Source organism: Salmo salar, chromosome 19 (assembly GCF_965601325.2).
Source record: "Salmo salar chromosome 19, fSalSal1, whole genome shotgun sequence".
Lineage (NCBI taxonomy): Eukaryota > Metazoa > Chordata > Actinopteri > Salmoniformes > Salmonidae > Salmo > Salmo salar.
Genome location: NC_138309.1, coordinates 7,091,571 through 7,112,129, shown reverse-complemented (window position 1 = coordinate 7,112,129; position 20,559 = coordinate 7,091,571). Strand labels below are relative to the sequence as shown.

Genomic DNA, 20,559 nt, shown 5'->3' with positions numbered 1-20,559 from the left:
GCAGCATCATGCTGTGTGGATGTTTTTCAGCAGCAGGGACTGAGAGACTAGTCAGTATTGAGAGAAAGATGAACGGAGCAAAGTACAGAGAGATCCTTGATGAAAACCTGCTCCAGAGCGCTCAGGATCTCAGACTGGGACGAAGGTTCACCTTCCAACTGGATAATGACCCTAAGCACACAGCCAAGACAGCTCAAGAGTGGCTTCGGGACAAGTCTCTGAAAGTCCTTGAGTGGCCCAGCCAGACCCCAGACTTGAACCCAATCGAATATCTCTGGAGAGACCTGAAAATAGCTGTGCAGTGCTGTTCCCCATCCAACCTGACAGAGCTTGAGAGGATCTGCAGAGAAGAATGGGAGAAACTCCCCAAATACAGGTGTTCCAAGTTTGCAGCGTCATTACATTACATTTAAGTCATTTAGCAGACGCTCTTATCCAGAGCGACTTACAAAATGGTGCATTCACCTTATGATATCCAGTGGAACAACCACTTTACAATAGTGCATCTAAATCTTTTAAGGGGGGGGGGGGGGGGTTTAGAAGGATTACTTTATCCTATCCTAGGTATTCCTTAAAGAGGTGGGGTTTCAGGTGTCTCCGGAAGGTGGTGATTGACTCCGCTGTCCTGGCGTCGTGAGGGAGCTTGTTCCACCATTGGTCATACCCAATAAGACTCAAGGCTGTAATCACTGCCAAAGGTGCTCCAACAAAGTACTGAGTAAAGGGTCTGAATAGTTACATAAATGTAATATTTCAGTTATTTTATTTTTGCAAACATTTCTAAAAACCTGTTTTTGCTTTGTCATTATGGGTTATTGTGTGTAAAATTTTTTTTTTATTTATATTTTAGAATAAGGCTGGAACGTAACAAAATGTGGAAAAGTCAAGGAGTCTGAATACTTTCCGAATGTACTGTATGACAATTAGGATTGAGGGGGCTGATTAGGTGGCTATGATGGAATGGGGCCCCGTTGGGAGTTTAGCCATTTCCACCGGGGTAAACACCCCTACTTGCCTTGTTAAAATAAAGAAAAGAAAATACTCTCATGATAAGTGCCATGGGATTTTATAATGACCACAGAGATTCAGGACAGGTTTAACATCCTGTCCAAAAGACGGCACCGTCTACGCAGGGCAATGTCCCCTTCACTGCCCTGGGATCTCCCCAGAGGGAAGAGTGCTCCCTACTGACACTCTAAACACCACTTCCAGCAGCATCTGGTTTCCCATCCAGAGACCAACCAGGACTGACCCGGTTTAGCTTCAGAGGCAAGCCAGCAGTGGGATGCAGGGTGGTATGCCGCTGGTTGGGATTAAACTCTGGAGTACCTGCAGAATTACAGCACTAGGATTGCTTACCCCTGCACTAGTGGAAGGTTTGCACCTGATATAATACAACATTTCAAAATGTAAAGGGTGGAGCTAAAATGTAAAATACAAGATTATGACAAACTCTAGGTCACATGTTGGTTTTCATTCCCCTCAGAAAAGAACAGGCTCAAACTATCTGTTCACTCCTTATACTTACTAAACCAAAGTACGTACTCCCATGCCCTTTTTTCCTTTCCAGAACCTGCAGACTCATCTGAGTAGATTCTCAAGGCAGTACGACCAGCTGGTGGCCTTCAAGCCCACGGGCTGGACCTTCAGTCAGAGGGTGGAGGCTGTGGAGGATATCAAGCCTACGGTCCATGGAAACATCAGCATCTATGGTACAGCCCAGTATCTATACCATCTATAGCAGGTGTGCTCAGATCTGGCTCTCTCTCGAGGCCCAGAGCACTGCTGGTTTTGGTCCTAGGCATGACATTTAAAGCATGCTAACTAGGAGACATTGACTCACATTAGCCATGGCACACCTACTACTTACTAAGATGAATCATACTACATACTATTTAGAACGTACGGTTTTTGTAAAAATACATACAGTTAGCAACAAATATCAACATACTAGGCTCACCCATTATGTGAATGCATCATCTTATGCTCAATTGTGCAGTTTCCATCCATCTGTTCATTTTGGTGTAGCATCCCCTGAGCTTATTATCAACTGTTGTCAATCTCACTCAGTCTGGAAAATCTTCCTCAATGGCTCGCAGCGAATTATACTTGATGAAAAGCCGGAATGAGTATGACATCTGAGCATTTAAAGGGATAGTGCGAGTATGAAGGAAGTTTAGAGAGAGTTTCGTGAGCCAATGATTGGAAGTCTACCGGTACAGCTAGCTAGCATTGGCTCACAAAACGACCTCTTACTTCCTTCAAACTGCATGCATATAAATGGCATCCATGAGTTCATCTGACTCTGGGTAAGTATAATTACCAGACTCTCGCATTATCCCTTTAAAGCATACTCCAATGTTTAAAATGTCACATACTAAAAAACATTATTGTTTATAAAAAAAAACAATTAGCCTACTATTTAGTACGCAAGTAAGAGGATTTGGACAATGTTTTTTTTGTTCGAAAATGCCATGTTAGAACATTTGTGGCTAGTTTTAGTGTGGATTGCTGTCTCTACTGGCCCATAGACTGCTTTCAACATAAGGAAACAATTATGTACATTTAAAATTTTGCTGAAGAATGCCTTTCACCAGAAACTGAGGAAACCATGTGTGTGCACATGAAATGATAAATGACGTGGCAGGAGAAGAACTAGTAGGGAAGGAAACTAGCAGGACTGCGGAACTCAAGGTCCTGAGTTGTGCACCCCTGTCTATGGTATAGGACTATCTATGGCACTGTGCTCAGTATGAGTATAATGATGACATGGTAATTTAGCAGACTCTTTTATCCAAGGCAACTTACAGTTAAGACATAAAATAAATATAGGGATGTATGGGGCCCATAGGGAATTAAAACCATGACCTTGGTGTTGACGTCACCATACCCCAACCACTGAGCTATCTGATACTTGATTCCCAACCTGGCTCAGATATTTTCTTTTCACATTGTCCTTTTCAGCACGGTTCCAGCAAATATGGTGGATGCATAACAAGGCTGGTCTTTGGCTAATCTTTTCACACATCCATACTAGGGATTAACACTGGAAACCGGGATCCCAAGATTTTCCGAGCAAGCTCCTTCCTGCAAAAAAAATGACGGGATCTCAGGAACAATATACTATTTCTATGCAAAAATACAAACATGCATGTGCAAACTATCTGACTTCATTCACACAGACCAGTGATCACAACGCTCACTAATAGAAAACGTCACTTGCATAGGTTATAACTTACATTGTGTATTGACTATCATGAAACTTGGGGCGGCAGGTAGCCTAGTGGTTAGAACGTTGGGCCAGTAACCGAAAGGTTGCAAGATCGAATCCCCGAGCTGACAAGGTAAAAAGGCAGAACGAGGCGCAGCATCAGATATGTTCCCTGTGTTATTCCTGTGTTATTTCAAGTCCCTCATCACTGGATGTGTCCCTCAGCTCAAACTGGTCACAGTCACACCAGTATGTAAAAACGTGGATCTGGCCCTGACAACCTCCAGAACTACAGGCCTATTTCCAACCTGCCCTTCCTGACTAAGCTCCTCGAACGTGCTGTTCCTAGCCAACTTTAAAACTATCTGGTCACTCACAACCTACTTGAGCCCTTCCAGTTTGGTTTCAAGGCTAGACACAGCATCGAAACTACCCTGGAAAGGGTCTCCAATGACCTCCTCATGAATGCTGACTCTGGGGCTGCCAGCACCTTCATACTGCTCGACCTCAGTGCAGCGTTCGACACTGCACTCCCGGTCAGCTGCCTGCAGGACATCAAAGCGTAGATGCAGTTGAGTTTCCTGCAATTTAGCTACAAAAAAGAAAGAGGTCATCCTAATTGGCATTCACACAATCATAAACAACATCATGTCAAAGGTCTCGTTTGAGGCATCAAGAGTGTCACCAAAGTCAAATGTTTCCATCTTCTGAACATTGCCAGGTTACAACCTATGCTATCACAACCTGCAGCTGAGCGACTCATCCACGCCTTTATTTAATCCCGTCTGGATTATTGTAACGCCCTTTTTGTTGGCGCATCTGCCAAGTGCCTAAACAGGCTACAATATGTTCAGAACTGTGCTGCACGTGTCCTCACCCACACCTCCCCCCGCGAGCACATCTCTCCAGTGCTTCTCAACATCCACTGGCTCCCCATATGCTCACGCATCGACTACAAAATCCTGGTTTACACCTACCAAGCTATCCACAACTCTGGACCCAAGTACCTGTCTGACCTCATTCTACCCTCCTGCCCCACACCCTTCTCCTCCAGGTCCGTCTCCCTTCAGCAGCCCCGCAGCAGACTTAAAACTATGCGTGACAGGGCTTTCAGTTGCACGGCTCCGCGGCTGTGGTACTTACTTCCAGACACTAATAGGGCTGCGGAGTCTCTGTCGTCCTTTAAGGCACAGCTCAAGAACGTGCTGTTCAGCAAAGCTTTCAAGAACTTCTGCTAATGACGACACCTGTTTATAGCTTTGATTGTTGTCTGTGTTCTATGTTCTGGATTAAGTTTTTTTTTTTTTTTTGCCTTGGGTGTGAGATCAAATCAAAGTTTTATTTGTCACGTGCGCCGAATACAACAGGTGTAGACCTTACAGTGAAATGCTTACTTACAAGCTCTAACCGATAGTGCAAAAAAGGTATTAGGTGAACAATAGGTAAGTAAAGAAATAAAACAACAGTAAAAAGACAGGCTATATACAGTAGCGAGGCTATAAAAGTAGCGAGGCTACATACAGACACCAGTTAGTCAGGCTGCTTGAGGTAGTATGTACATGTAGATATGGTTAAAGTGACTATGCATATATGATGAACAGAGAGTAGCAGTAGCTTAAAAGAGGGGTTGGCGGGTGGTGGGTGGCGGGACACAATGCAGATAGCCCGGTTAGCCAATGTGCGGGTTGGTTGGGCCAATTGAGGTAGTATGTACGTTAAAGTGACTATGCATATATGATAAACAGAGAGTAGCAGCAGCGTAAAAGAGGGGTTGGGGGGGCACACAATGCAGATAGTCCGGGTAGACATTTGATTACCTGTTCAGGAGTCTTATGGCTTGGGGGTAAAAACTGTTGAGAAGCCTTTTTGTCCTAGACTTGGCACTCCGGTACCGCTTGCCATGCGGTAGTAGAGAGATCAGGCTATGACTGGGATGGCTAGGGTCTTTGACAATTATTAGGGCCTTCCTCCGAGACCGCCTGATGTAGAGGTCCTGGATGGCAGGCAGCTTAGCCCCAGTGATGTACTGGGCCGTACGCACTAACCTCTGTAGTGCCTTGCGGTCGGAGGCCGAGCAATTTCCATACAAGGCAGTGATGCAACCAGTCAGGATGCTCTCGATGTTGCAGCTGTAGAACCTTTTGAGGATCTCAGGATCCATGCCAAATCTTTTTAGTTTCCTGAGGGGGAATAGGCTTTGTCGTGCCTTCTTCACAACTGTCTGGGTGTGTTTGGACCATTCTAGTTTGTTGTTGATGTGGACACCAAGGAACTTGAAGCTCTCAACCTGCTCCACTACAGCCCCGTCGATGAGAATGGGGGTGTGCTCTGTCCTTCTTTTCCTGTTGTCTACAATCATCTCCTTTGTCTTGGTTACGTTGAGGGACAGGTTGTTATTCTGGCACCACCCGGCCAGGTCTCTGACCTCCTCCCTACAGGCTGTCTCGTCGTTGTCGGTGATCAGGCCTACCACTGTTGTGTCGTCTGCAAACTTAATGATGGTGTTGGAGTCGTGCCTAGCCATGCAGTCGTGGGTGAACAGGGAGTATAGGAGGGGACTGAGCACGCACCCCTGGAGAGCTCCAGTGTTGAGGATCAGCGTGGCAGATGTGTTGCTTCCTACCCTCATCACCTGGGGGCGGCCCGTCAGGAAGTCCAGGATCCAGTTGCAGAGGGAGGTGTTTAGTCCCAGGATCCTTAGCTTAGTGATGAGCTTTGAGGGTACTATGGTGTTGAACGCTGAGCTGTAGTCAATGAATAACATTCTCACATAAGTGTTCCTTTTGTCCAGGTGGGAAAGGGCAGTGTGGAGTGCAATAGAGATTGCATCATCTGTGGATCTGTTTGGGTGGTATGCAAATTGGAGTGGGTCTAGGGTTTCTGGAGTTCTACGGGTCTGTAGTCATTTAGGCAGGTTGCCTTTGAGGGATTACTTTATCCTATCCCAGGTATTCCTTAAAGAGGTGGGGTTTCAGGTGTCTCCGGAAGGTGGTGATTGACTCCGCTGTCCTGGCGTCGTGAGGGAGCTTGTTCCACCATTGGGGTGCCAGAGCAGCGAACAGTTTTGACTGGGCTGAGCGGGAACTGTGCTTCCGCAGTGGTAGGGAGGCGAGCAGGCCAGAGGTGGATGAACGCAGTGCCCTTCTTTGGGTGTAGGGACTGATCAGAGCCTGAAGGTACGGAGGTGCCGTTCCCCTCACAGCTCCGTAGGCAAGCACCATGGTCTTGTAGCAGATGCGAGCTTCAACTGGAAGCCAGTGGAGTGTGCGGAGGAGCGGGGTGACGTGAGAGAACTTGGGAAGGTTGAACACCAGACGGGCTGCGGCGTTCTGGATGAGTTGTAGGGGTTTGATGGCACAGGCAGGGAGCCCCGCCAACAGCGAGTTGCAGTAATCCAGACGGGAGGTGACAAGTGCCTGGATTAGGACCTGCGCCGCTTCCTGTGTGAGGCAGGGTCGTACTCTGCGAATGTTGTAGAGCATGAACCTACAGGATCGGGTCACCGCCTTGATGTTAGCGGAGAATGACAGGGTGTTGTCCAGGGTCACGCCAAGGCTCTTAGCACTCTGGGAGGAGGACACAATGGAGTTGTCAACCGTGATGGCGAGATCACGTATGGTCACTGTGGGGACGACGTCCTCGATGCACTTATTGATAAAGCCAGTGACTGATGTGGTGTACTTCTCAATTCCATCGGAAGAATCCCGGAACATATTCCAGTCTGTGATAGCAAAATAATCCTGTAGTTTAGCATCTGCTTCATCTGACCACTTCTTTATAGACTGAGTCACTGGTGCTCCCTGCTTTAATTTTAGCTTGTAAGCAGGAATCAGGAGGATAGAGTTGTGGTCGGATTTACCAAATGGATGGCGAGAGAGAGCTTTGTACACGTCTCTGTGTGTGGAGTACAGGTGATCTAGAATGTTTTTCCCTCTGGTTGCACATTTAACATGTTGATGGAAATTTGGTAGAACTGATTTAAGTTTCCCTGCATTAAAGCCTCCGGCCACCAGGAGCACCGCCTCTGGGTGAGTGGTATCCTGTTTGCTTATTTCCTTATACAGCTGAGTGTGGTCTTAGTGCCAGCATCTGTCTGTGGTGGTAAATAAACAGCCACGAAAAGTATAGCTGAAATCTCTCTAGGCAAGTAGTGTGGACTGCAATTAATCACAATATACTCTACTTCAGGCGACCAAAATCTAGAGACTTCCTTAGATTTCGTGCACCAACTGTTTACAAATATGCACAGACCGCCCCCACTCGACTTACCGGAGTGTGCTGTTCTATCTTGCCGGTGCAGCGTATTTCCCGCTAGCTGAATATCCATGTCATCATTCAGCCACGATTCCGTGAAACATAGGATATTACAATTGATGTCCCGTTGGTAGGATATTTGTGATCGTACTTCGTCTAATTTATTGTCCAATGATTGCACGTTGGCGAGTAGTATTGACAGTAACGGCATCTTTCCCACTTGCCTTCTCTGGGTCCTCACGAGGCATCCGGCTATTTGTCCTCTGTACCTGCGTCGCTTCCTCTTGCAAATAACGGGGATGTCGGCCCTGTCGGGTGTTTGGAGAATGTCCTGTGCATCCTGCTTGTTGTAGAAAAAAATCTTTGTCTAATCCGAGGTGAGTGATCGCTGTCCTGATATCCAGAAGCTCTTTTTTGCCGTAAGATACGGTTGCAGAAACATTATGTACAAAATAAGTTACAAATAATGCGGGAAAAAACCCCACATAATAGCACAATTGGTTGGGCGCCCGTAAAACTGCTGCCATTTCTTCCATCGCCATTTTAATAAGTGCTTTACAAATTAAATGTATTATTATTTAATGCAAAAAGAACAAGGGCAGAGAAGAGCAGACCAACATGGAATTAAGTAAGAGGACAAGTGCTTTTAGTGGAAAAAAATCTATACTTTAATCTGTGCTGTTTGCGACAATGTTTTTAGATTGTATCGTTGTTTATTCCTCTGAGACAGATCTAGACCTCGTTTCAAAGGCAGTATCAAGAAATCATCTTATTTGTATGCCTAGCAATCACAAAAGGTACATTTTTTTTAAAACACTTTTATAAGTCTCAGTCACAAATTACAGCTCCAATAAGCCCCTTATGGTGAACGAAAGACTTGTAGAATTATGATTTTTCAAGTTTTTAGTTCCTTGTTCACCGGTAGGGGGTCCTGGCATGCTCTGGGCATTACTGAATCAAATAAACAAAATTTGTCCAAAGAGTCGTTCTTTTGACTGAACGAGTTGAAAAGATCAGAGTCAGTAAAAAGAGACGAACTTCCCATCACTACAATACAATATCGAAAGAAAGACAGTGCCTCTCGGATCAGCTTGGTCACAGAGAGATAGATAAACATCATGATTCTTTGTTTAGTACAGATCTTCTGTGTATAAAGTGTCTCACACGTAAAGGCAAAAAAGCACCTAATGACGCACTTAGCTGCTCCACAAGGGGTCTGAGGCAGTCGATAAATAACAAGGGTTTTCAAGTGCAACTTTAGTAACAATGATTTTGACAAAAACATCCCAGAGATGTAACATTGCTCGTATGAAGGGCCTATTGATTAACTTAGCCTTAAGATGCTTTTGGGAAACCAGGCCCTGGTGTGTAATTTTGCAAGAGAAAAGTGAGAGATAGGCTAGAGATGTATAGCCTAAGTTAAATGCTTATGCATATCAACTCATCAGTTATTAGCTAAATATTAGGCCTAATACGGCTGTGAATGCACTACCTGTGCTATGCAACACAGTAAACAAATCTCTGCCCGTGTCCAGTTTACCCATGTCAAGTGGTTACACATTGTCACGTGCATTTGATATAAAATTTGGAATCAGCGTTTAACCACCTGCTTTACTAAAATCTATCAACGGCTGATCATTATTATTACACTATAAAAGTCTCTTCACCCATTAATTATTTTCATATTATCCTGTAGGCTACAGGCAATGTTATTTCTGATGTTTTTGTTAGTATTTTTTAAAACAGTACACCTACATATAAGCCTACTGCAGAGGAAGACAACTACGACAGCAGCTCCGCAAACAATGGTAGTCATAGGCTCAGCAGGTGCACGAAGAGGGACTTCAAGGAGATGAAGGAGACACTGAGAAACCTTGTGGAAACTCTGGCATACCTGGTGTTCTTGGGCACAGGGACTATGGTGGTCTGCTTGAAACATGGTATTACAGACTCAATCAGGGACAGGTTGAAGATGTCAGTGAAGACACTTGAAAGTTAGTCAGCGCATGCTCGGAGTACACGTCCTGGTAATCCGTCTGGCCCTGCGGCCTTATGAATGGGGCTCCCGAGTGGTGCAGCGGTCTATGGCACTGCATCTCAGTGCTAGAGGCGTCACTACAGACCCTGGTTCGATTCCAGGCTGTATCACAACTGGCCGTGATTGGGAGTCGCACAAGGCAGTCCACAATTGGCCCAGCGTTGTCTGGGGTTTGGCCGGGGTAGGCCGTCATTGTAAATAAGAATTTGTTCTTAACTTCTATGGGCTAGGTGGGACGTTTGCGTCCCACCCTAGTCAACAGCCAGTGGAATCGCGTGGCGCAAAATACTATTTTACACCATTTTAAAGACAAGACTCTCGTTAATTTAACCACATTGTCCGATTTCAAAAAGGCTTTACAGCGAAAGCAAAACATTAGATTATGTCAGGAGAGTACCCTGCCAAAAATAATCACACAGCTATTTTCAAAGCAAGCATATATGTCACAAAACCCAAAACCACAGCTAAATGCAGCACTAACCTTTGATGATCTTCATCAGATGACACTCCTAGGACATTATGTTATACAATACATGCATGTTTTGTTCAATCAAGTTCATATTTATATACAAAAAAACAGCTTTTTACATTAGCATGTGATGTTCAGAACTAGCATACCCACCGAAAACTTCCAGTGAATTTACTAAATTACTCATGATAAACGTTGACAAAATACATAATTATTTTAAGAATTATAGATACAGAACTCCTTTATGCAAACGCTATGTCAGATTTTAAAATAGCTTTTCGGCGAAAGCACATTTTGCAATATTCTGAGTACATAGCTCGGCCATCACAGGCTAGCTAATTTGACACCCACCAAGTTTGGGGCTCACTAAATTCAGAATTACTATAAGAAAAATTGGATTACCTTTGCTGTTCTTCGTCAGAATGCACTCCCAGGACTTCTACTTCAACAACAAATGTTGTTTTGGTTCCAAATAATCCGTAGTTATATCCAAATACCTCCGTTTTGTTTGTGCGTTCAGGTCACTATCCGAAGGGTAACGCGCGAGCGCATTTCGTGACAAAAAAATTCAAAATATTCCATTACCGTACTTAGAAGCATGTCAAACGCTGTTTAAAATACATTTTTATGCTATTTTTCTAGTAAAATAGCAATAATATTCCAACCGGGCAACGTTGTAGTCATTCAAAGGCTGAAAGAAAGAAATGGAGAAGTCTCGTGAACGCGCATCTCAGTCTCACTGTCCCCAGGCTGACCACTTACAAACTCTGCTGCTGTACTTTGCCCAGAGACAGCAGACACCCCATTCCACCTTCTGGCGGCTTTAGAGAGCCAATGGAAGCCTTAGAAAGTGTCACATTACAGCACAGATGCTGTATTTTCGATAGAGATGCAACAGAAGGACAACAAATTGTCAGACAGGGTCACTTCCTGCATGGAATCTTCTCAGGTTTTGGCCTGCCATATGAGTTCTGCTATTCTCACAGACACCATTCAAACAGTTTTAGAAACGTTAGCGTGTTTTCTATCCAAATGTACTAATTATATGCATATTCTCGTTTCTGGGCAAGAGTAGTAACCAGTTTAAATCGGGTACGTTTTTTATCCGGCCGTGAAAATACTGCCCCCTAGCCCCAACAGGTTAACTGATTTGCCTAGTTAACCTCTCTGGGCTAGGCGGGACGAATTCGTCCCACCTACGTAACAGCCACTTTAACCTGTTGGGGCTAGGGGGCAGTATTTTCACGGCTGGATAAAAAAACGTACCCGATTTAATCTGGTTACTAATCCTACCCAGTAACTAGAATATGCATATACTTATTATATATGGATAGAAAATACCCTAAAGTTTCTAAAACTGTTTGAATGGTGTCTGTGAGTATAACAGAACTCATTTGGCAGGCAAAACCCTGAGACATTTTCTGACAGGAAGTGGATACCTGATGTGTTGAATTACCTTTAAGCCTATGCCATTTAAACACACAGGGGTTGATTAATGTTTTGGCACTTCCTATTGCTTCCACTAGATGTCACCAGCCTTTACAAAGTGTTTTGAGTCTTTTACTGTGAGATCTGACCGAACAAGAGCCATGGAACGGTGATGGCCGATTAGACTCTGGCGCGCGAGTTCATGTTGGGTACCCTCGTTCCAATACGTTATAAAAGAGAATGCATTCGTCCACCTTGAATATTATTCATGTTCTGGTTAAAAAAGGCACTAATGATTTATGCTATACAACGTTTGACATGTTTGAACGAACGTAAATATATTTTTTCCCCTCGTTCATGACGAGAAGTCCGGCTGGCTTAGATCATGTGCTAACAACACGGATCTTTTTGGATATAAATTATGAGCTTTTTTGAACAAAACTACATTCGTTATGGACCTGGGATTCCGGGAAGTGACATCTGATGAAGAGAATCAAAGGTAATGGATTATTTACATAGTATTTTCGATTTTAGATCTCTCCAACATGGCCGTTTGTCTGTATAGCAAAGCATATTTTTCTGGGCGCTTTGCTCAGATTATTGCAAAGTGTGATTTCCCAGTAAGGTTATTTTTAAATCTGGCAAGTTGATTGCGTTCAAGAGATGTAAATCTATAATTCTTTAAATAACAATATAATATTTTACCAATGTTTTCAAATTTTTATTATTTAATTTGTGGTGCTGACTTGACTGCCGGTTATTGGAGGGAAACGATTTCCTCAACATCAATGCCATAGTAAAACGCTGTTTTTGGATATAAATATGAACTTGATAGAACTAAAAATGCATGCATTGTCTAACATAATGTCCTAGGAGTGTCATCTGATGGAGATTGTAAAAGGTTAGTGCATCATTTTAGCTGGTTTTATGGTTTTGGTGACCCTGTCTTTGAATTGACAAAACATTACACACAGCTATTGTCAATGTACTCTCCTAACATAATCTAACTTTATGCTTTCACCGTAAAACCTTTTTGAAATCGGACAACGTGGTTAGATTAAGGAGATGTTTATCTTTCAAAGGGTGTAAGATAGTTGTATGTTTGAAAAATTTGAATTTTGACATTTATTTGCTTTCAAATTTGCCGCTCTTGAAATGCACCTGCTGTTGATAGGGTGCACCACGGGTGGCACGCTAGCGTCCCACATAGCCCCAAGAAGTTAAGCCTGTGGCGCGATTTTCAAAACCTTAAAAATCCTATTACTTCAATTTCTCAAACATATGACTATTTTACAGCTATTTAAAGACAAGACTCTCGTTAATCTAACCACACTGTCCGATTTCAAAAAGGCTTTACAACGAAAGCAAAACATTAGATTATGTCAGCAGAGTACCAAGCCAGAAATAATCAGACACCCATTTTTCAAGCCAGCATATAATGTCACCAAAACCCAGAAGACAGCTAAATGCAGCACTCACCTTTGATGATCTTCATCAGATGACAACCCTAGGACATTATGTTATACAATACATGCATGTTTTGTTCAATCAAGTTCATATTTATATCAAAAAACAGCTTTTTACATTAGCATGTGACGTTCAGAACTAGCATACCCCCCGCAAACTTCCGGGGAATTCGCTAACATTTTACTAAATTACTCACGATAAACGTTCACAAAAAGCATAACAATTATTTTAAGAATTATAGATACAGACCTCCTCTATGCACTCGATATGTCCGATTTTAAAATAGCTTTTTGGTGAAAGCACATTTTGCAATATTCTAAGTACATAGCCCAGGCATCACGGGCTCGCTATTTAGACACCCGGCAAGTTTAACACTCACCATAATCATATTTACTATTATAAAAGTTTGATTACCTTTTGTTGTCTTCGTCAGAATGCACTCCCAGGACTGCTACTTAAATAACAAATGTTGGTTTGGTCCAAAATAATCCATCGTTATATCCGAATAGCGGCGTTTTGTTCGTGCGTTCCAGACACTATCCGAAATGGTAAAGAAGTGTCGCGCGCATGGCGCAATTCGTGACAATAAAATTCGAAATATTCCATTACCGTACTTCGAAGCATGTCAACCGCTGTTTAAAATCAATTTTTACGCCATTTTTCTCGTAGAAAAGCGATAATATTCCGACAGGGAATCTCCTTTTCGGCAAACAGAGGAAAAAATCACAAAGGCGGGGGCGGTCGGGTCATGCGCATAAGCCCAGAGTCCCTTGATCGGCCACAATGTGTTTCAGCCTGGGGCTGGAATGACGACATTCTGTTTTTTCCCGGGCTCTGAGAGCCTATGGAAGACGTGGGAAGTGTCACGTTAGAGCAGAGATCCTTAGTAAAAGATAGAGATGGAAAAGAAGTTCAAGAAATGGTCAGACAGGCCACTTCCTGTAAAGGAATCTCTCAGGTTTTGACCTGCCATTTGAGTTCTGTTATACTCACAGACACCATTCAAACAGTTTTAGAAACTTTAGGGTGTTTTCTATCCATATGTAATAAGTATGTGCATATTCTAGTTACTGGGTAGGAGTGGTAACCAGATTAAATTGGGTATGTTTTTTATCCAGCCGTGTCAATACTGCCCCCTAGCCCTAACAGGTTAAATGAAGGTTAAAAAAATATATATTAAAAAATAAAATGTTGATCTGTTTAAAGGTCTTATTCACATCGGCTATGGAGAGCGTGATCACACAGTCGTCCGGAACAGCTGGTGCTCTCATGAATGCTTCAGTGTTGTTTGCCTCGAAGCAAGCATAGAAGTAATTTAGCCCGTCTGGTAGGCTCGTGTCACTGGGCTGCTCAAGGCTGTGCTTCCCTTTTATAGCACGTAATGGGGAAAATTATGGACATGATTGTCTAGCTATAATTCTGAACGCATCTAAAACTGAGTAATCTAAACCCATTGGCCTGATTCCTCACTACTCCCTTTATTTGGATTGGGGGGCCCCTGGAGGTCGGGGGCTCCCCGATAGCATATGAATACATCTTAAACCATGGCAAAATATGTACAATTGCAGGAAATTAGTTTTTAACCTGTTAGGGCTAGGGGGCAGCATTTGCACGTCTGGATAAAAAAAATGTACCCAATTTAATCTGGTTACTAATCCTACCCAGTAACTAGAATATGCATATACTTATTATATATGGATAGAAAACACTCTAAAGTTTCTAAAACTGTTTGAATGGTGTCTGTGAGTATAACAGAACTCATTTGGCAGGCAAAACCCTGAGACATTTTCTGACAGGAAGTGGATACCTGATGTGTTGTATTACCTTTAAACCTATCCCATTGAAAAACACAGGGGCTGAGGAATATTTTGGCACTTCCTATTGCTTCCACTAGATGTCACCAGCCTTTACAAAGTGTTTTGAGTCTTCTGGAGGGAGATCTGACCGAACAAGAGCCATGGAACGATGATGTCCCATTAGACACCTGGCGCGCGAGTTCATGTTGGGTACCCTCGTTCCAATACGTTATAAAAGAGTATGCATTCGTCCACCTTGAATATTATTCATGTTCTGGTTAAAAAAGGCCCTAATGATTTATGCTATACAACGTTTGACATGTTTGAACGAACGTAAATATATTTTTTCCCCTCGTTCATGACGAGAAGTCCGGCTGGCTTAGATCATGTGCTAACAAGACGGAGCTTTTTGGACATAAATGATGAGCTTTTTTGAACAAAACTACATTCGTTATGGACCTGTGATACCTGGAAGTGACATCTGATGAAGAGAATCAAAGGTAATGGATTATTTACATAGTATTTTCGATTTTAGATCTCCCCAACATGACGTCTAGTCTGTATCGCAACGCGTATTTTTCTGGGCGCAGTGCTCAGATTATTGCAAAGTGTGATTTCCCAGTAAGGTTATTTTTAAATCTGGCAAGTTGATTGCGTTCAAGAGATGTAAATCTATAATTCTTTAAATGACAATATAATATTTTACCAATGTTTTCTAATTTTAATTATTTAATTTGTGACGCTGACTTGACTGCCGGTTATTGGAGGGAAACGATTTCCTCAACATCAATGCCATAGTAAAACGCTGTTTTTGGATATAAATATGAACTTGATAGAACTAAAAATGCATGCATTGTCTAACATAATGTCCTAGGAGTGTCATCTGATGGAGATTGTAAAAGGTTAGTGCATCATTTTAGCCGGTTTTATGGTTTTGGTGACCCTGTCTTTGAATTGACAAAACATTACACACAACTCTTGTAAATGCACTGTCCTAACATACTCTAAATTTATGCTTTCGCCGTAAAACCTTTTTGAAATCGTAAAACGTGGTTAGATTAAGGAGATGTTTATCTTTCAAAGGGTGTAAAATATTTGTATGTTTGAAAAATTTGAATTTTGACATTTATTTGGATTCAAATTTGCCGCTCTTGAAATGCACCTGCTGTTGATGGAGTGCACCACGGGTGGCACGCTAGCGTCCCACCTAGCCCATAGAGGTTAAACTGCAAAAATGTTAGATGGGTTAGTGGTCCCCCATATCAGGCACTAGGGGTGGGGGGTGTTGGTCTATTTTGCTGCTCCTGTTTCTGACTTCACTTGCCCCCCCTGTCTCTCTCTTACTCTAGGCATCCCCTACAGTGAGCACAGCAGCTACCTGGAGCTGAGGCGTTTTGTCCAGTGGCTGCGGCCCCTCAAGATAATCCCCACAGTCAACGTGGGCAGCTGGGCTAGCCGGAAGGCCATGGAGAGGTGCTTCAGCGAGTGGCTAACAGAGGCTTACGAGGCTAATAATGTTAAAGGAATCTAAAACAGGACACTTCAGTGTTCATACACAGTGAAAACAGTATATGACACAATACTTGAGTGTTAGCTAATTGGTTTATTCGGATCCCCATTTGCTTTTGCCAAAGCAGCGGCTATTCTTCCTGCGGTCCACACTAAAACACGACACGTAACAAAACACTGATACACAAGAACAGTTACACAAATTTAAAATACAATATACAAACAATACAACTAAAGAATAATTTGTGTCTAAATTATGTTTGTTACAGTGTGTCTGTGTGTGCCATGAGATGTTTTTTTTATCAATTCTTTTAAGGTACATTTTCTGTTTGTTTGGGTAATTGGAGATGGGAGTTCCATGCAATCATGGCTCTGTATAATACTGTGCATTGCCGTGAATTTGTTTTGGACTTGGGGACTGTGAAGTGACACCGGGTGGCATTTTTTGTGGGGTATGTATGGGTGTCTGAGCTGTATGTTATTTGATTATGCAGGCAATCTGGGATTTTCATTCCTCATAAAAACTAGAAGAGAAGCAGTTAATCTCTTGTCATCCAGGAAACACTGGCATGCATGTTGTTGATGTTAGTTAGGTATGTGCAGTTAAGGGTAAGGCGTGCTGCTCTGTTTTGCTGCACTTGACCATATTACCAAACAGTAATCACGATGGGACAAGACCAGTTCCTGAACAACTAGTATCGTAGAAAAATGCAGAACATATTTTTGTAAACAGACATACCCCTCCCCATCTTCACAAATTTGTCAATATTACTTTGCCCATGATAACTGAACATACAATGTTTTACCTTGTTTAGCTTCCTCAACTTTCTTATGCACAACTCCAGTTGAGGTTTATCTCTTAGACAATGTTTTGAACCAAATACAATGATTTTAAGACCAGTTTATTATTTATCACCCATTCTGATACTAATAAGTCCTTATTTAGAATTTGTCAGCTCACTGGCTTTGGGTACTGACATATAGAGTGTGGAATCATCTGCCTACATAGTAATTCTAGCTTCGTGTCAGACCAGTGGCAAATCATTTGTAAAAATAGAGAAGAGTAACGGCCCAAGGTAACTGCCCTGGGGGACACCACACTGTACATCTCTGATGTTATATTGGATAAATAACTCTCCAGGTGATGTAAAGCCATAGCAAGTGAGTTTTTTTCAATAACAATGTATGATCAATAACATCAAAGGCTGCACTGAAATCTAATAATACAGCTCCAACTATAATATTATCCATTTATTTTAACCTATCATCAGTCATCTGAGTCAGTGCAGTACAAGTTGAATGCCCTTCTCTATATGCATGCTGAAAGTCAGTAGTTAAAGGTATCACAGTTTGCTACCATTCTCAATAGTTTCACATCAAGGTTGATTATCATTATTGATGGATAACAATACATTTTACAGCTCTCCCACACTAACTTGACCATTATTATTAAAATATGATGATTCACTGTCCAATGTTGTCATTTTACTTCTCAGTTTATCAACTTCACTAGTGAAATAGTAATTGAAATGATTGGCAATATCGAAAGGTTTTGTTATAATTGGCCCATCAACTTCAATGAACGATGAAGTCTATAACTACAAATCATTTTTAACTGGGCTCATATCTCACTTACTAGCAAAGATTATGAACAAAATGTGCAAACGTGTCTACATGCAGCTCTCGCTTTGATCTCAAAACAAGCGCATCTACTCATGACTGCTCATGCTGTAAACTCAGTTCAAAGTGAATGGCACAGATTCATGTATGTGACTCGTTTCAGGAAACTAGGCTTATGTCGTGTCGTGAATGAGCCTAGTCAGTATGACCTGGTGACTCTTCCAGTCAGAGATGTAACACTGAAACAAGGAAGATGAAGCAGAAGAAGGACAGGAAGAGGCCTCAACCACAGGTAGCTGGGAAGCAGCAAAACCCAGACAAAGGCAGAGAGGAAATGACGTTCGGAGGTTCATCTTACATGGTGACAACCCGTCAGATCTTGGCCCTGGGATGGAGTTGGAAGAGTTGCTTGATGGCACGTGGGCCATGAAGCAGATGACACCACGGATTTTCGTCACTTACGAAAGAACCTGACTCTGTGTAGACATCCTGTGTAAAGGAGCAAATTTGTGTTATGTAACTTTGCTTCAATGTCACGTGTAAGTGGGAGGATGTCTTGTGTGGCTGTAGTCAAAGAAGGCATGGGATTGGGCAATTTTAAGGGGTATAAAACCCAATGTAAAAGATAGGGGGAGTGGAGCAGAGATTCTGGGGAAGACAGATCAGGAGCTGATTGATGTATTAGAAGTTAAATACTTTTGGGGTAAGGTAAGAACAGAACTTGATTGTTATTGTTAGAAGCTTTTGCATTATCATTGCTATATAAATAAAAATATTAAAACATCAGTTGTGAAACGAGAAGTGTTAGTGGTTTTCATTAACTGGTTTAATTATTTGTTGAATAAAAGGTTGAAGAAGAAGAGTAAAACCACAGTGGAGCTCGAGGGTAACTTTAGTCTTAGCTGAAACCCTATACCCGGGACTTAGCGAGTGTGAGTCACCCGTGAGCGTGTTGTCCGTTCAACTAGAAAGGGAGGACCAGCTGCTAGCAGGAGTGTCTGAGACTATGCCGCACTTATAAAAATAGTATAACCCGACTTCCGGCGACGATATGGCGATGAGCAGCAGCTAACTAAAGAGGCTGTGTAGCTCCACTTGAATGAGTAGGTGTGTCCAAACTTTTGACTTTTTATGTCTTCACTATTATTCTACAATTTAGACATATTTGAACACATATGGAATAATGTAGTAACCAAAAAAGTGTTAAACAAATCTAAATATATTTTATATTTGAGATTCTTCAAAGTAGCCAACCTTTACCTTGATGACATCTTTGCAGCCTCTTGGCATTCTCTCAACCAGCTTCATGAGGTAGTCACCTGGAATGCATTTGAATTAACAGGTGTGCCTTGGTAAAAGTACATTGGTGGAATATGTTTGCTTCTTAATGCGTTTGAGCCAATCAATTGTGTTGTGAGAAGGTAGGGGTGGTATACAGCCCTATTTGGTAAAAGACCAAGTCCATATTATGGGAAGAACAGCTCAAATAAGCAAAGAGAAATGACAGTCCATTATTACTTTAAGACATTAAGGTCAGTCAATACGGAACATTTAAAGAACTTTGAATGTTTCTTCAAGTGCCATATCAAAAACCATAAAACACTATGATGAAACTGGCTCTCGTGATGACCGCCATAGGAATGGAAGACCCAGACTTACCTCTGCTGCAGAGGATAAGTTCATTAGTTACCAGCCTCAGAAATTGCAGCCCAAATAAATGCTTCACAGAGTTCAAGTAACAGACACATCCCAACAACTGTTCAGAGGAGATTGCGTGAATCCAAGATGGCGTGGCCCTTGTATATATATTTTTCTTTGCATATCTTTTTTAATATTTTCATAAACCTCAACTTCTAAATACTCTCCTGCAAACTGCCTCAGCCAATGTGGCGTGGATCTGTTTTTTTCTAAAGTATTTCTATTTACTTCGGATCTGGAATCCCTCAACTGAAGCTAGACAGCTAACTACCTACCAGCTATCAGTCAGCAAACCATTGCTAGTGGTCATCAGCTAACCTTTAGCTCGGAAAGCTCTCGCCAGTTCGAACAACGTGACTCAAACCAGAGCATAACGGACCTTTTTTTTCTCTCGCTCTCTCTCTCTCTCCATATCCCCGGATTCCTACCGCAAACCCGGAACATTGTCATCTGGATCTTTGCAACTAGCTAACCGCAATCCCGGGTGACTACTCCTGGCTAGTGTTTCCATCCTGGAGAAGCACCAATTAGCCTGAAGCTAGCCAGGCTAGGGCTCCTGGGCTACCACCGAAGCCCACTCCTGGGCTACAATATCCATACCCCTTCTACTGCCGGTACGGGGCACGGAACCCCGATGATCCTCTACGACTGGAATACTGACATAATCTGCCCGAGGATTCCAACAGGCCCCTCAGGCGCAACGTCCACTGAAGGCCCATTCTGCTAACCGCAGCCTGCTAGCTACCTAGAGCTAATTGGAACCCTACTCATCCACGACTGGTCTATCGACGTCACCGCACGACCCGGCAAAAACAGACTTACCTCCATCGCGACGTCACCCAAAGGCCCTTCTGCTAACTTGCTAGCCCCGGTCTGCTAACTTGCTAGACCCGGTCTGCTAACTTGCTAGACCCAGTTTGCTAACTTGCTAGACCCGGTCTGCTAACTGCTAGCTTGCTTGCCCCGGTCTGCTAACTGCTAGCTTGCTAACTCTGATCTGCTAACTGCTAGCTTGCTAGCCCCGGTCTGCTAACTGCTAGCTTGTTAGCCCTGGCCTACTAACTGCTAG

At 42.8% G+C, this 20,559-nt stretch overlaps 1 protein-coding gene across 1 annotated transcript in view; it reads left to right on the top strand.

Annotated features, from left to right (window-relative positions):
* dclre1a (DNA cross-link repair 1A (PSO2 homolog, S. cerevisiae)) overlaps positions 1-18,587 on the top strand; it is a 53,597-nt gene extending 35,010 nt beyond the window's left edge. The window contains exons 8-9 of the mRNA XM_045702016.2: positions 1,571-1,712; positions 16,013-18,587. Of these exons, the coding sequence (XP_045557972.2) occupies positions 1,571-1,712; positions 16,013-16,194 (324 nt within the window). The 3' untranslated portion in view covers positions 16,195-18,587. The remainder of the gene's footprint in view (positions 1-1,570; positions 1,713-16,012) is intronic.
* The last annotated feature ends 1,972 nt before the right edge of the window (positions 18,588-20,559 follow it).